General features: G+C 43.5%; 1 protein-coding gene across 1 annotated transcript in view; it reads left to right on the top strand.

Annotated features, from left to right (window-relative positions):
* Positions 1 to 1,407: 1,407 nt before the first annotated feature.
* WDFY1 (WD repeat and FYVE domain containing 1) overlaps positions 1,408 to 14,874 on the top strand; it is a 45,315-nt gene continuing 31,848 nt past the window's right edge. Inside the window, exons 1-2 of the mRNA XM_073359932.2 lie at positions 1,408 to 1,775; positions 13,914 to 13,981. Of these exons, the coding sequence (XP_073216033.2) occupies positions 1,639 to 1,775; positions 13,914 to 13,981 (205 nt within the window). The 5' untranslated portion in view covers positions 1,408 to 1,638. The remainder of the gene's footprint in view (positions 1,776 to 13,913; positions 13,982 to 14,874) is intronic.

The raw sequence follows: 14,874 nt of genomic DNA on the forward strand, positions 1-14,874 counted from the left end.
TTTGCTGGTATAGATGGTATAGCTATCCTGGCAATACTTTTAAGCGTAGACTAAGTTTTAGACAGCAGCAGCCACACAGTTCCATGTTAAAATTGAGACTTTCACAGATACAGAGGAACCACATCACTGCGCGTTCTGCTGGGTCTGTATCAACCTCTCAAGGCCAAAATATGAGAGATGCAACATGGAGCAATGATACAAAATAATATGAACGGCACATGAAATTTTACATACCACAGAATAAATTACTGTAGTGTAAACACTAGTGTTTCTAATATCAATTTACTGATCCAGCGTGGCTGACATAAATTATCTACCCTACCACTATGAGACTTCCAAATGTGGGCGTTGGGTGTAAGATGTAGGACAACTGTCAAGTGCCAGGATTTATTTGGGAAACTCCTAATGAGGGCTGGGGCACAGGGGTTGAGAGGAAGCATGGAAAGGCCTTAGTACTCCAGGCAAACTCTGCACAGTGGTGAAGCACTGATAATGCAGAACACAGACAAATGTCTAAAGGAGGAGAAAATAGCAGGCATGCTATTGAATATTTAGAGACAGCATGGAATGGGTAGGTTAAAAGGGGGAGGTTGGCTTTGTGTCGGTGTCAGATCATATGTGTTAGTTGTCTCAGGCTCGCACAGGGAGGATAAGAGATCAGCTACTGCTGCCAGTAAAGGGAGCTCTCCTTTATCTTAGGAGATAGAGGCCTGTGTTTAGAACCAAAGGAGACGAGCCTGGTTCCCAGTGCATGGATGGGCTTCTGGGGCACCTGCCACTCTTGCTCCCATTCTGGCAGTGTCTGATGGGTGGCTATGGCTCTCAGAGAGGTACTGCCCTGTGCACAACAGACCCTGCCCTGGAGAGCTCCCAGCCCTATGGGGAAAGCACAAGGTTGGGTTGGGCTGGCTGCTCACAGTTAAGGTTACCAGCTTTGATTGGATGAATTCCTGGAGATTTCATCACATGACATTATCTTTATTTAAAGATTAATCCGTAATTCCTGGAGACTTCAGGACACTCCTGGAGGGTTGGCAACCCTACTCATGGTCCATCGTCCTCTGCTGCCATTGGGGGCCTGTGGGAGGCTGGTGCTCAGGGCCCTGTGCCAGCACCACTGGCATCTCAGGTTCCTGGATCATCCAGGAGGTGACTTCACCCTTATACACACATCACGCCCAAAAGAAAATTCCCAGCTTTTCTATGAAATACGACCCCTAATCTGCCCAGCGCAGGTGCAGAGAGCTATTTGTAGGAAAGCTCCATCACGCTGCGTGCTGCCCTGGGTCTTTTAGAGGCCCTGCTTCTCTGGAGAATACGCAGCCCATCCTCGGAGTCGGGACCTTTCAGAGGCTCCTCTACTTCAGAGTATACGGGAGCCTCTGACTGGCATTGGGCCTTCCGCTCTGCGTTGCTCGTCCGATACGAGGGGCGCTCGACTCCTTCCGGAAGCGTCACTACTCGTGATATTACGGGATCCTCCAGCGCCCAGTCCTTCCGGTGGCGCCGCTACACCTGATATTACGGGCACCCATCGTGTATTACCCCCCCCCCCCCAGTCCCCTCCGCCGAGCAGAGCCTTTACCTCTGTCTGTCACTCAGCGGAGGGGCCGCCCCCGGCGGAGGCTCCGCACCGAGATGGCGGCCGAGATCCATGCCAGGCCGCAGAGCAGCCGGCCCGTCCTGCTCAGCAAGGTCGAGGGGCACCAGGACGCGGTGAGCGCCGCTCTCCTCATCCCCAAGGAGGACGGGCTCATCACAGCCAGCGAGGACAGGTGGGCGCCGGGCCACCCCACCCTGGGAGGGGACCCCCCAGCCCCCCGGTTCGAGGGCTCCGGCTCTCTCCGGGGAAGCCCCCTCGGCTCACTGCCCAGGGCTGGCCGGCGGCGTAAGCCGCAGGTCGCTGCGTCTCAGCCCTCGGGGGGGGCTGCCGCGCCCCGCCCCGCCCCCCGGCTACCCCGAGCAGCCCGCCCCTCGCGGTGCCCCCTGCAGGAGCAGCTCGTGGGGGGCTGGCCGCGCTCCGACCCCTCCCGGCTCTGGCAGCGCCGCGCCCGGGAGCAGCCGGGGCGCGGGGGAGGGGGGATGGCCGGGCTGCCCCTCGTGCCATTCCGGGGTGCCAGGGCTGTGGGTCAGAGCCGGCACTGAGGCGCCGCCTGCCTTCCCAGGCAGGGCCGGGGCGGAGAGGGATCGGTAGGAAAAGCGTGTTAGTCCCGGGGGGACCCCTCCCCGCCAGAGGAGTGAAGGGCCGGGGCTGAGGCTTCGCTGACGAAGGCGCCGAGAGCTGGCGGGTCAGGGAGCGCTTTTCGGGCGCGGGGAAGCAGCGGGCTGCGGGCGGAGTAAGGCGCCCGTGCTCGTCAGTGAGCCCTGGGCTGCAGCTTTAGTGTTGCTTCAGGAATCCGGTGCAGGTTGCCGGAAAAATCCGTTAGACACCTCAGTCCCGAGAAGCGCCTTTGTCCGTCCTGAGGAAGGTGTGCAGGCCTTTTCTTTAAACAGCCGCTAAAGAGTCCGAGGCTGTTCGCCGGTACGCTAGGGATCGCTAGAAATCAGAGTAACTCGGCTCAGACTTCTCTAGCACGGTATGCATCCGATGAAGTGAGCTGTAGCTCACCAAAGCTTATGCTCAAATAAATTTGTTAGACTCTAAGGTGCCACTAGGACTCCTTTTCTTAGTGTGAAAAGGCACTCTCTTTAAGGCATAAATTTTGCCAGAAGGCACAAAATAGAGACTGTTGCCACTAGCCATAAAGAAACAGTGGATTGCAACATTGATTAGGGAAAATGAACCACTTGTTACACTGGGGGTGGTGAATTGTGAAACTGAGCAAGAGTTGGCTAGCATACTGCCATTTGGGGTTGGTTAGGAATGAGAGGCACTTCTGAATATTAGAACCAACAAATACTTCAGACAACCTGTTTTGAGGATCTTGATGCACTTTGTGAACATAAATTAAGCTTCCTAATTCTCTTCTGAGGTAGGCAGGCAGATATTGTTACCTCTTTTACAGATGGGTAAATGGAGACATGTGGAAAGGTTAGATGGCTTCCCTGAATTAATGCAGAGCTAGGATTAGATCAGGCTTTCTTTTAATCTCTAGATCACATTGCTTCTATGATTATTGGGAGGGGAAAGCAGCAAAACTTCTGTTAAAGAGAAGAACAGAGCCACTGGGGATTGTTGGGCTGGAAGGGAGGTGCAGCCCATCAAGGTTGTCTGCAAGATGCTGTTGTGAAGTGGTGGTAGCTGGAGAACTTTCCAGCAGTTGGGAATGAAGCAGAAGAAATGGGAGCTTCTTTTTTTATCCAGTTCAAAACATTTCATTGTTTTCTGCTCTAAAGGAAAGTTATAGTCTAGACTGGATAAAGGCAGGGGTAATTATGAGACTGGAAAATATCCTCACATCAAAGCAGCAGCTCTCAACTGGGGGAAAAATAAGTTACAGATAAGGACCATTATTTGTTATAAACATTGACTCAGTTTAAAACAACAAATAACTCTGCATGATATATATTTGCAAGCATATTTGTTTATAGTGATTTCCTAAGGGAGGTTCTACAAACTGTGTATATTGTAACAGGAGTTAGGAATGGGTTTAGTAACTTAACAGTACTAAACACTAAATGGGTTTAGTAACATAATACTAGTAAAGGAGTGACTAGCATTTCTCAAGGGAGAAGACAGAAAATGTGAATCCATATTTACTTTCTGTTCTGAGGAGGATAACATGAATTTTTTTTTCTGCTTAGCCTATCAAGAACTTCTTTAAATTCTGGAAAGAATTCGGATTCTAACATGTATTTTGTTGTAAGGAAGAAGTTGAAGACTGCATAAGGGAGTCTTGTAAACAAGTAGTCTTTGTTTATTGTTTGGATTAACATATGCAGAGCAGAGACAGAATTGCCTTTTGTGAGGTGGTTGGGAAACCCACTTCCATTTGATAAAGTAGATTAGAACCTCTAGATTTCAGAGTAACGTTTTAGTCTTGGACACATTTAGTCTTTAGCCCAGCCCTCGTGATCATGGAGAAAAGTTCAAAAATGTGAACCTTGAAGGCTCAAATCAGAAAGCAAATGCAAAGTATCCAAAACTGTTATTTCAAAATCATGATTTGGGGGATCTGACTCTGATTTTTAAACACTTAGGATTGGCATTGCTGGATTTAGGAGCCGATCAGTGGGACATGTGTTTCTAAGTTACTTGCGTGGTTTTAAAAATACCACCCATAGGCAGCTAAATGTGGATTTAGGAGCTCTGGGGTGGTGCTGCAGAATGAGGGGTTTGGGGTGTAGGAGGGTGCTCTGGACTGGGACCAAGGGGTTCAGAGGGCAGAATGGGGATCAGGGCTCGGGCAAGGGGTGGGATGCGGGGGGTGGGGTGGGGAGAGGTATATGGCTCCATGCTGTGCTTATCGGAAGCAGTAGCATGTCCCATCTCCAGCTCCTATGTGGAGGCTTGGCCAGGCGGCTCTGCCGCCGCCCCCGCAACTCCCATCAGTAGAGGTTCCTGGCCAATGTACTGAGAGCTGTAGAGTTAGTGCTCAGGGACAGAGGCAGTGTGCAGAGCTGCCTGGCCGTGCCTCCCCAGCAACAGGGTCTGGGAGTCCGCTCTGCAGGCATGCTGCCTCTGTCTGCGGACACCACCCCCGCAGCTCCCATTGGCTGAGGTTCCCAGCCAATGGGCTGGGAGCCGAGTCAGCACGTGGGGAGCGGGGATGGAGGCAGTGTGCCTGCAGAGGCGCCTGGCTGCGCCTGTGTCAGCAATGGCAGGGACAGGAGCTGCCTGAGGTGAGCCCCCACATGGACTTCAGTTTTTACCATGGACACATAGCCGACTCCAGCACTGTGTGCTGGGTCTGGGATGTGATCAGAGCAAGCCTGGGCCAGTTTCCTTAGCCCTGTTCCATGGAGATGGGGAAATCTTGTGTCCCATTAAATACCCGTGGGGGAAATATTCTGGATCTGTGGTGAAGCCTGACCAACTCAACTTCCTCCCGCACTGCTCACTACAGCTGCTCTCGCACATGTCTCTTCTAATGCTGCTTAGGTGGCAGTGTGGAGCCAGCATTAGTGTGGTGGTCATTTATTTCGATATGCTTCCATGCAAAGGACATAAGGGGGACAGTGATTTTTCAACACGTTATCCCTGCCAACCCTGAACAGCATTTTATGGCACTCTATCTCTAGCCCCAGAGCTATCAAAGGCCTGTTGCAAACAGTGGTGGTGGTGGAACTTCGCACAAAAAGGTTGCAACTACTTTTTGTGATGGTGTTAGGGTTAATAATGGGGTTGCTGCTTGCTCTCCCTATAATAATCTAGAGCTTGCTCAGATAGATACTGTATCCCCAATTCATACCAAAACATTCCACCTTTTTTAAAGTCCAAAATGTCTTTTTAAAAGTGACACACCAAAGGCGGTAAGGAACTATAGCTCAAGACTGAGAGTCTATAAGCAGTCCTATAATCTGTTTCATTAGTCCAGGGAATTATTGTTTTGGTTCTTGGATTCTCAGGTTTCAGCATTTGTTGCATTAGATTATATGTAAGAGAGTGCTTGCTCTCTTGAGAGTAGGGGGAATATAAGATTGTCATGTATCTCTGAGCCACAGCTTAATATGGTATCAAACTGTTTGTTTGACTTCAAACTTTGTGCTCATCTGCTTTTACTTCAGAACAGTGCTTGAACTTTGAGACATAGGAGTTGTACAGCATAGGTGGCTGTTCCATACAGTAGCATCTCACATCTGCTGGCAGCAAAAAACAGGGATAACAATGGGAGCATTCTATCCCTCTGCCCCTCCCAGTTTAAGCAGCATGCCTCTGGAGTAGATTGTGGTGTAGTGGATAGTAAAACTTGATACAGGTAACATTAAAATCAAGTTGGCTATGAACTAGTACTCTCCTCTGTTGTGCTAAGCATGTTTAACTATGACTGTACTAGGTAGGGTTTTATTAGCATTCAAACATTCCTTCAGGAATGTTGTAGGTTATTTTTTTAAAGGCAGTGCAGTGCTTTCAGTCAAGTTTGAAGTTTGTTGGACTAATGTGTGACTTTCCTGCCTTAGTTCATGCATAATATGCAACAGACCTTCGGTGGGTCGTGGAATTTTGCTATTGAAAATGTTCTGCAAAGAGGGAGATAGGGATCCTAGAAGAGTGAGCATTTGATCATTGTTCCATCATTGCTCCTATTAGGATTTCACTAATTGCTTGGGGTTTTTTGTCTTGTCTTGAAATGAAAACCCCCAAATGAGAATTCTGGCACTTATGGCTAATGTAGTGCCCATCTTTTAAAAAAAGGAAGAAGGAGGATCCCGGGAACTACAGGCCAGTCAGCCTCACCTCAGTCCCTGGAAAAATCATGGAGCAGGTCCTCAAGGAATCAATTCTGAAGCACTTAGAGGAGAGGAAAGTGATCAGAACAGTCAGCAAGGATTCACCAAGGGCAAGTCATGCCTGACTAATCTAATTGCCTTCTATGACGAGATAAATGGCTCTGTGGATGAGGGGAAAGCAGTGAACATGTTGTTCCTTAACTTTAGCAAAGCTTTTGACACGGTCTCCCATGGTATTCTTGCCAGCAAGTTAAAGAAGTATGGGCTGGATGAATGGACTATAAGGTGGATAGGAAGCTGGCTAGATTGTCGGGCTCAACGGGTAGTGATCAATGGCTTCATGTCTAGTTGGCAGCCGGTATCAAGGGAAGTGCCCCAAGAGTCGGTCCTTGGGCCGGTTTTGTTCAATATCTTCATAAATGATCTGGAGGATGGTGTGGGTTGCACCCTCAGCAAGTTTGCAGATGACACTAAACTGGGAGGAGAAGTAGATACCCTGGAGGGTAGGGATAGGATACAGAGGGCCCTAGACAAATTGGAGGATTGGGCCAAAAGAAATCTGATGAGGTTCAACAAGAACAAGTGCAGAGTCCTGCACTTAGGACGGAAGAATCCCATGCACCGCTACAGACTAGGGACCGAATAGCTAGGCAGCAGTTCTGCAGAAAAGGACCTAGAGGTTATAGTGGATGAGAAGCTGGATATGAGTCAACAGTGTGCTCTTGTTGCCACCAAGCCCAATGGCATTTTGGGATGTATCTGTGGGGGCATTGCCAGCAGATGGAGGGACGTGATCGTTACCCTCTGTTTGACATTGGTGAGGCCTCATCTGGAGTACTGTGTCCAGTTTTGGGCCCCACGCTACAAGAAGGATGTGGAAAAATTGGAAAGAGTCCAGCGGAGGGCAACAAAAATGATTAGGGGACTGGAACACGTGACTTATGAGGAGAGACTGAGAGAACTGGGATTGTTTAGTCTGCAGAAGAGAAGAATGAGGGGGGATTTGATAGCTGCTTTCAACTACCTGAAAGGGGGTTCCAAAGAGGGTGGATCTAAACTGTTCTCAGTGGTAGCAGATGACAGAACAAGGAGTAATGGTCTCAAGTTGCAGTGGGGGAGGTTTAGGTTGGATATTAGGAAAAACTTTTTCACTAGGAGGGTGGTGAAGCACTGGAATAGGTACCTAGGGAGGTGGTGGAATCTCTTTCCTTAGAAGTTTTTAAGGTCAGGCTTGACAAAGCCCTGGCTGGGATGATTTAGTTGGAGATTGGTCCTGCTTTGAGCAGGGGGTTGGACTAGATGACCTCCTGAGGTTCCTTCCAACCCTGATATTCTATGATTCTATCGTGTACAGCACCACTAACAGGAAACATCCCTCCCAAAACCAAAAACACTCTTGTTATGGAACTTGCTCAAAGTCACAGTGAGTCAGTGACAGAACCAGAACTCAGGAGTCATCACTCTCCCACACTCTGAATGCTTATCATGCTGACTCTCCAGCCTTTCACAACGCAGAGCAAAGGCATAAGCTAGTAACTCTAAAGTAGCTGAAATATTGAAATCCTGGAGGTTTTTAAAGAGAGTGAACTAATGTAACTTAGATATTCAAAGGTTATAATATGTTTCAATATTATCTTGTTGCACAGTGGTTATGTATTTTCTTTGTGTTATGGAGGGTGTTCATGGAGGCAGTGGCCTTGTTAAACTAGCTTTTCAAGTAATGCTCTAAATGCAACAGCCTGAAGAAAGCTGCTTGGGATGAAACTTTGGCTTGGCTTATGGCTGAAATTATTAAATACGCTTCGATTTTTATGCAAGTTCCAACTTCCCAGTAGTGATGGTTTCTTGAACACGATGCTAGCTATATTCTCAGTGCTAAACTTTTTTTTCAGCTACAGTATTTATTTGGTAATTCTCTTCCGAAAATTTGCCACAGACTTTTCAGTAGCAGCTGTGATGAGTGAGTCAAACACATCAGTATATAAACTAACTATGTATCTTTTTTTTAACATCACAGAGCCACCTCCTTAAACTTATGGGTTCAGCTTGCACTTCCTAAATAATTTTATTTATTAAACTTTGTGTGGCTTTTATTTTTTAAGCCCTGGTTGGGAACTTACAGGGCATCACTTCTCAACATTGTAAATGGTTGTGGAGGTAGCCAAAAGACCCTCAGTGCAGATCTCACTAATGTGGGTTGATCATATCCTTATGGCACTGTAGCACAACCTTTGAGTTACTGCTATGCAGGTGGAACTTGGGTGCAGAAAGAGAACAGTTCCCTAATATTCTATTCCTGTGGGGATATTTGTTCAATGATTATCAGTTTCAAATCAGTTTTTCAGCAGATGCAGGAGGTTGAGTGCTACTCTTGGTAATGCTGTTGTAGGTCATAGTGTAACTCTGAACTTGTGTTGATGCAAATGAGAGCAGAATCTAATCCTGAAACTAACACTGCAGTTAGTTTTTTAAATTGGTTAGTCTCTAAGGTGCCACAAGTACTCCTTTTCTTTTTGCGAATACAGACTAACACGGCTGTTACTCTGAAACCTGCAGTTAGATCGTGTTTGTCTGTTTATCCAAGCACCTGTGACTTCTATCACAAGACTGATAAATCTCGAGCAAAGAAAACTATTTGTAATATGAAAGTTTCCAAGGGAACTGGAGAATACTCAACAATTTCTTGCTAGTTCTTGTTTCTGTAGGCATTTGTCTGAGCTTTTGTATTTACATGAAATACATTTGAACTAAACTAATTTGCAAAGTAGTCTTGAATTTCTTATAGTTCGTATGTAAATCAAGGGGCCAATTCAGGGACCATTAGAATTCATTGGCATACCTTTCAGTGGCTTGTTTGGGACCAGGATTTGGCCCTGGGGCAATAGTTTAGATAGTGGAAGAAGTGTTGCTTCTGTAGCCTATATAAATGCAGCTGTAAATTAAGGTTGCATATATAAAGATGTATCCATAATTTCTGCAAGTAGTGCATGGTGGCTGAAGACTTCTGTCTTCTAAGATTAACTTTGAAAGAAGCAATATTGATTGTAAGGTTTTGAAATAGGGACTGCATCTATGTACAGAAGATATAAAGATTGGCCCACTTGTTGGATGCTATCCTGTGACTTGGGAAATCAGAGTTCAGTTCTTTGCCTTGTCTCGGCCTTCCTGTGTGAGCTTGGGCAAGTCACTTAATCTCTCGGTGCCTCAGTTCCCCATCTGTAAAATGGGGATAATATGTTTCTATCTCATGAGATGTAGAGGATAAATGAATACATAAACTGAGGTGCTCAAATACAGTAGCGATGGAAGCTATGTAAGTTCTACCAGTTCATGTTTACAGAGCACCTAGCACAATTTGATCCCAATATTTATTCAATCTTCTCAAGGCTACTTTAACTCAAATATGAAAATCACATTTTAATAACTAATGTGAACTTTAGTTCAGTTCAGACATGCTGATACTGACCAGTAATTAACATTTCCTGACAAATAGTTTATTGCATCTTTTCATTTCAAGTTTAGGCTGCAAACTCTGCTGTTCAGGCTCAAGGATGCTGGTTGAATTAGATTTTTTTTAATACTCTGTTCTGGAAACATGTCAATGGTAGTGTTCCGTTCAGTTTGCTGGAGATTTACGTTGTTCAGTCTGCCAGCAAATTGTGCCTGCCTTGAAATTTTTGTTAGCCTATCAGAATTATTTGAAGCAAAAGTCATTAAGTGCTACTTCTTTTAAAGCAGAGGATGGTGTTTGTGGTGTACCAATATTTGCACACTCAGACTTGCTAATGGCACAAATGCAGATTTACTTTCAGTTGTTGTTGTTTTTTCCAGACTCCTGGCCCTTGCATTTCCCCCCAAAAAAGTAGCCTAATTATTCAAAGAGGAGTAATTTGAATTTGAAAATAAGTTGGAGTTTAGCTGCACTGCATGAGTTGATGGAGTTCTGCAGAATTCCAGAACTTTTCCTTGGTCTTAATGTCTTCAGAAGGTTATCTCAAGTGACAAAATGTTCAACCAATGAAACACCAAGTGAGAAACTCCAATTGCTCAAATCTTGAGGACACAATAAATATGGTTTGTAACAGCTTCTGAAAAATACTTCATTTTAAATTAACATTTCATGCATGCTATATACCACACAATGAGTACAAACTGAAATTCACATATGGGCGTAGCTATGATTTGTAATATCTCTAGAAATCAGTTTGTCACCCTGGAGGGACTACTACTTTAGTGTAGCCACTTTTCACTTTATATTACATCCCAGAAAAGTATCCTTTAATGATCACTTGAAATAAACAATGTAACAGAATATTTTACACTTCTGTTGTATCTGCGTTAATGGATTAGCCTCACAACATCCATCTAAAATATTACCTCTGTTTCATAAGGAAATCTGAGTACAGAGAAGTTAAGTGATGCTATCTACAGTTACAGAAGAGTCTATGGAAGGATAAGCAAGAACCAAATTCCCTGGAGTTCTAGTTCTGTGTATTAAGCATTGGACCATTTGTTGAATAAAATGGGATTGAGAATGGATTGATAATGAAAGAGCTGGGATTCATGAGTGATTTTGGCTCTAATGTTGTGGAACTCCTGAAATGAATAGTGTACATAAGAGGGGTATGTGGAAAGATCATTATTTGCTATAGGAGCACTCATTCTAGTACCTACTTGTATTAGAATTGGCATCACCTACCAATAGGGTGACCAGATAGCAACTGTGGGAAAAAATGGGACAGGGGGTGGGGGGTAATAGGCGCCTATATAAGGAAAAGACCCCCAGAATGGCACTGTCCCTTTAAAAATGCAACATCTGGTCACCCTACCTACCAAGAAGTTCACTCTACTGTTCAGGAAGAGGAAGAGCATTGCAGCTGCAGACAGCTAAGAGAGAAAAGAGAAGTGGAGAAATCAGTATTGGCTGTATAATTAGTCATTGCTGACAAGGGTTTCTTCAGATTTTGCTATGCTTCATAACATTATACATTTACGGTACTAACAGAGGGACTGGAGCAATAATATTCTCATCAGTCTTGAATGATTGCAAAATGCAAACCTGTCACTGGTGGTTTAATTCTTATCTGGATTTTCTTTTAAATCAAAATGAGAAGAAACTTTCTAAGAGATTTGTTTGGCTGACCTTTGCAGCTTGTCTCCAGCTATGTGGCCTTCAATGAGAGGAACTGTATCTTTGTAACATACTATATGCACCACATTCTCAAGAAATTATCTGACTAGCAACACACTGGCAATGTTATGTCTTCATGGTACTGTCTTCAAGAACAGTGAAATATACAAGAGACCTAAGAGGAAACAACGGCTATATATGCTTGCAAAATCTGTAATGAATTTTCTCAATTGTTATGGTTACTGCAGTTCACTCTTCTGTCATTTGAGAACAAAGATAATTGAATTACTTTGGTCAAAAGTGAAAGAGGCTTGAATTAGTGCAGCTCAAAGCTGCACTTAGAAATTCTTCAAACCTTTTTGGTGAGTGTGATGAAGTTGCATAAAAAGCAGCAGGTAAAATGATCTGAACTTTCTAAAAGCTATGGAAAAAATAATGGTGGTTATAGATTTTTTTAATAGCAGTGCCCAAATGGAAGGAGCACGTGGACTTTTTGGGAACAATGTTATGAATGGTTCACATCTGCCCTATTAAATGAGGGAAAACAACCCCTGCTTCTGGAAAGCATAATTTCTGGATCTTGCCACAGTCTGTGGATGGTGGTAGGGGAACCATGTCACTTACTCCAAATAAGGCACATTTGTGGCAGATAACATATCTAACTGAGGGATTTGAGTGGAGTACAGTATGGTGCATGGGATGACATGTTAAATAAAAATTGAACAGCAGCTCGATGTCCAGCCTTCCTGGGGGAAATTGGGTATGTGGTCACATATGATATAACTTTAATAATGCATATGCAAAGTCGCCGGTGTTAGGAGATGCATTGGCAACTCTAACTTTGCCACGTCAAAACTTTGGCATTCATACCAGTATGAACTGCAAACTGAATAGCTTTTTTTTTATGTAAAATTTTTGGTTGTAATTCTAATATAATACACTGTAGTCCAGCCTTGAAAATACACCAATCCAAATGCCATATCTGTTTGTCCTCTTTCTTTCTTTTATTGTAGTTAAAATTAATTTAGTTGTCTAACAGTCTTGTGTGGGTGAGTTTAAAAAGTAAGCTTGCTGTAACTTGTGACAGGACATAACTTCTAAAAAGCAATAAAATTGCCATTCCCCCTGCCACCCAAAACAATCAACCAACTACATCCAACATTTGTGAAAACAGTGCATGTCTCTCTCTTTTTTTTAATTTGAATATCATATTTCGTGGTAGTCTCTTGTAAATGTGATTTCCTCATTCCCTCATGGTGTAATCTGTAACTACCATCAAGATAACAGTATAAATGGAGGTCCAAATTACTCTCAGCCACAAAAGAGGAGACTAGGTAACAAAGCCTTGGAAGAGTGGAAGTTAAAACTGGACAGGAAAAAAAAATCTACTTGAATCTTTCAATTTTTATTTTTAAATCTTCTGCCGAAACTTTTTTAAAATGTCGTGTCTCAAATATTTTAAACTTTCTTTAAATATATATCATATAAAAATATGGGTTTTCTACTTCTAGCTGTTCTTCCTCCTCTTCTTCCCCCGCAGCCCCAAAAAACCTTCAGGGCAGGCACAGGAGCAACGGTACTAAATTTTCTGAAGATCACTTTTTCAGCCCTTTCCTTTCTTTTTAAGGACCTGATACTGCACCATTGGATTCAATGGGAGCAGGCCTTATGTGCGCAAACCTGCATATTGTCTCCATTTCTGTTCTGTTTTTGTTGCTAATTTAAACAGATCAACAGTTTTTATTTGCATTTTATGTACAAGGGAATTCCCCTCAGCAGTACGTGATCTCATGCTAGTGCATGAGACCAAGAACAACTAACAACAAAATAGGAAAATTGGTCATACATAAAGTAATCCTAAGATTATGCATGGAGGAGGAAGGGGAACGTGCAGTGGAATGGACTACAAAAGGAAGGGATTGAGCCACCATCACTGCTACTGTTAAATACAAGGGAGCAGCCCTGAAAAATGCAGAGAATCAGATTGGGTCACCCAACTGATCTTTTTGACCTACTGTCTGTTAGTTTGAATGTAATTATGTAGTATAAACATAAATATGATGATTATGTATAAAATGTGGTCTAGTTTGACAGTAGGATGACCTGATGCTTCCTGGATCAGGCTTAAATCTCTTCTTTTTGATTCTGACTGACAAAGAATATATAGAGATGTGATGAATTATTCTCTGATGGAAGGGTTGAAATAGTCTTCCTCAAAGCCTGCCATACCTACTCAGATAACATTACAACTGCTGTGGAGGAAACTGTTCAGAGTACTCTCTGAAGGCATTATCCTGTACCATATTAAAATGGGGTCGTAGAAAAGCAGAGGGGTTACTTGAGTCTTTATAAAAAAAAACAAACAAAAAACACCCCACCAGTATAGGTGTAACGATTGATATACAAGCTTACAACTTTTCTTTTTCTTCCTCCTTTCTCCTACATCCTGCAGAACAATTCGAGTATGGCTGAAAAGGGACAGTGGCCAGTACTGGCCCAGCATTTACCACACAATGTCATGTAAGTAACACTATACGTAAATGTTATGATTATTAGTGTTGATTACTAGGTTGAGGCAAACATAGAGTCCATTCTGTGGCTATGTTGAATTCTTAACGTTAAAGAAAAGTAATTGTAATTTATTTATGCTTAGGCTATGTGAAACCCCATTTGAATTAGAATAATTTCACACTAATTGTAGATAAGCTCAGAAACAGAAATATTTGCTGAGTTTTTAAGTTTCAGTATAAATGTACTAATTTTTTGTCAAAATAGTTCTTTAGTCTTATGTTTTGTTTTAAAGGGCATTGTGCCAACTCATATAATGGGGAACATCTTTAGTAATGATGTCTCATAGTTTGGCAACATTACACTTATATGCACTTTTTAAAGGAACACTCTCAAATTCTTTAGGTCTGAATTTGACTTAAAGTTTCTAGGGTGTGTGTGTGTGTGTGTTTGCTGGATTCTGAATGTTTAGCCTTAAAACTCTTAATGAGAAATTAAAAACTGAAAGAGCATCTTGTTTATCTATGTAGTATTATTGGAATCAGAAGTTGCTATTGCACATGGTCCTGCTAGTGTATTTAAATATTTAGGAGTTGATCACAGGGGGTAAATGCTTACTGTTAGTTGTGATGCATCACTTCTTAAAACCTGAATGTATTGCCCATAAAATCTCTTCTGCTTTAATCTTTCTGCCTAAAGAATCACTACTTAAATGTAGAGCTGCTGCCTAGATGCTTTACATAAATGGTATTAAACCATGACAGTCTAGGATATACACAAACATAGGGCCAAGTGCTGCAGTACAATCAAAGCTACCATTGAAGACAGTGCAAGTTTTGACTGAGGACTGCAGGATTTGGCCCTTAACGTTCTGCTCTGTTTCCTCTGGTACAGTGCACGCCAAC

Source organism: Lepidochelys kempii, chromosome 9 (genome assembly GCF_965140285.1).
Source record: "Lepidochelys kempii isolate rLepKem1 chromosome 9, rLepKem1.hap1, whole genome shotgun sequence".
NCBI lineage: Eukaryota > Metazoa > Chordata > Testudines > Cheloniidae > Lepidochelys > Lepidochelys kempii.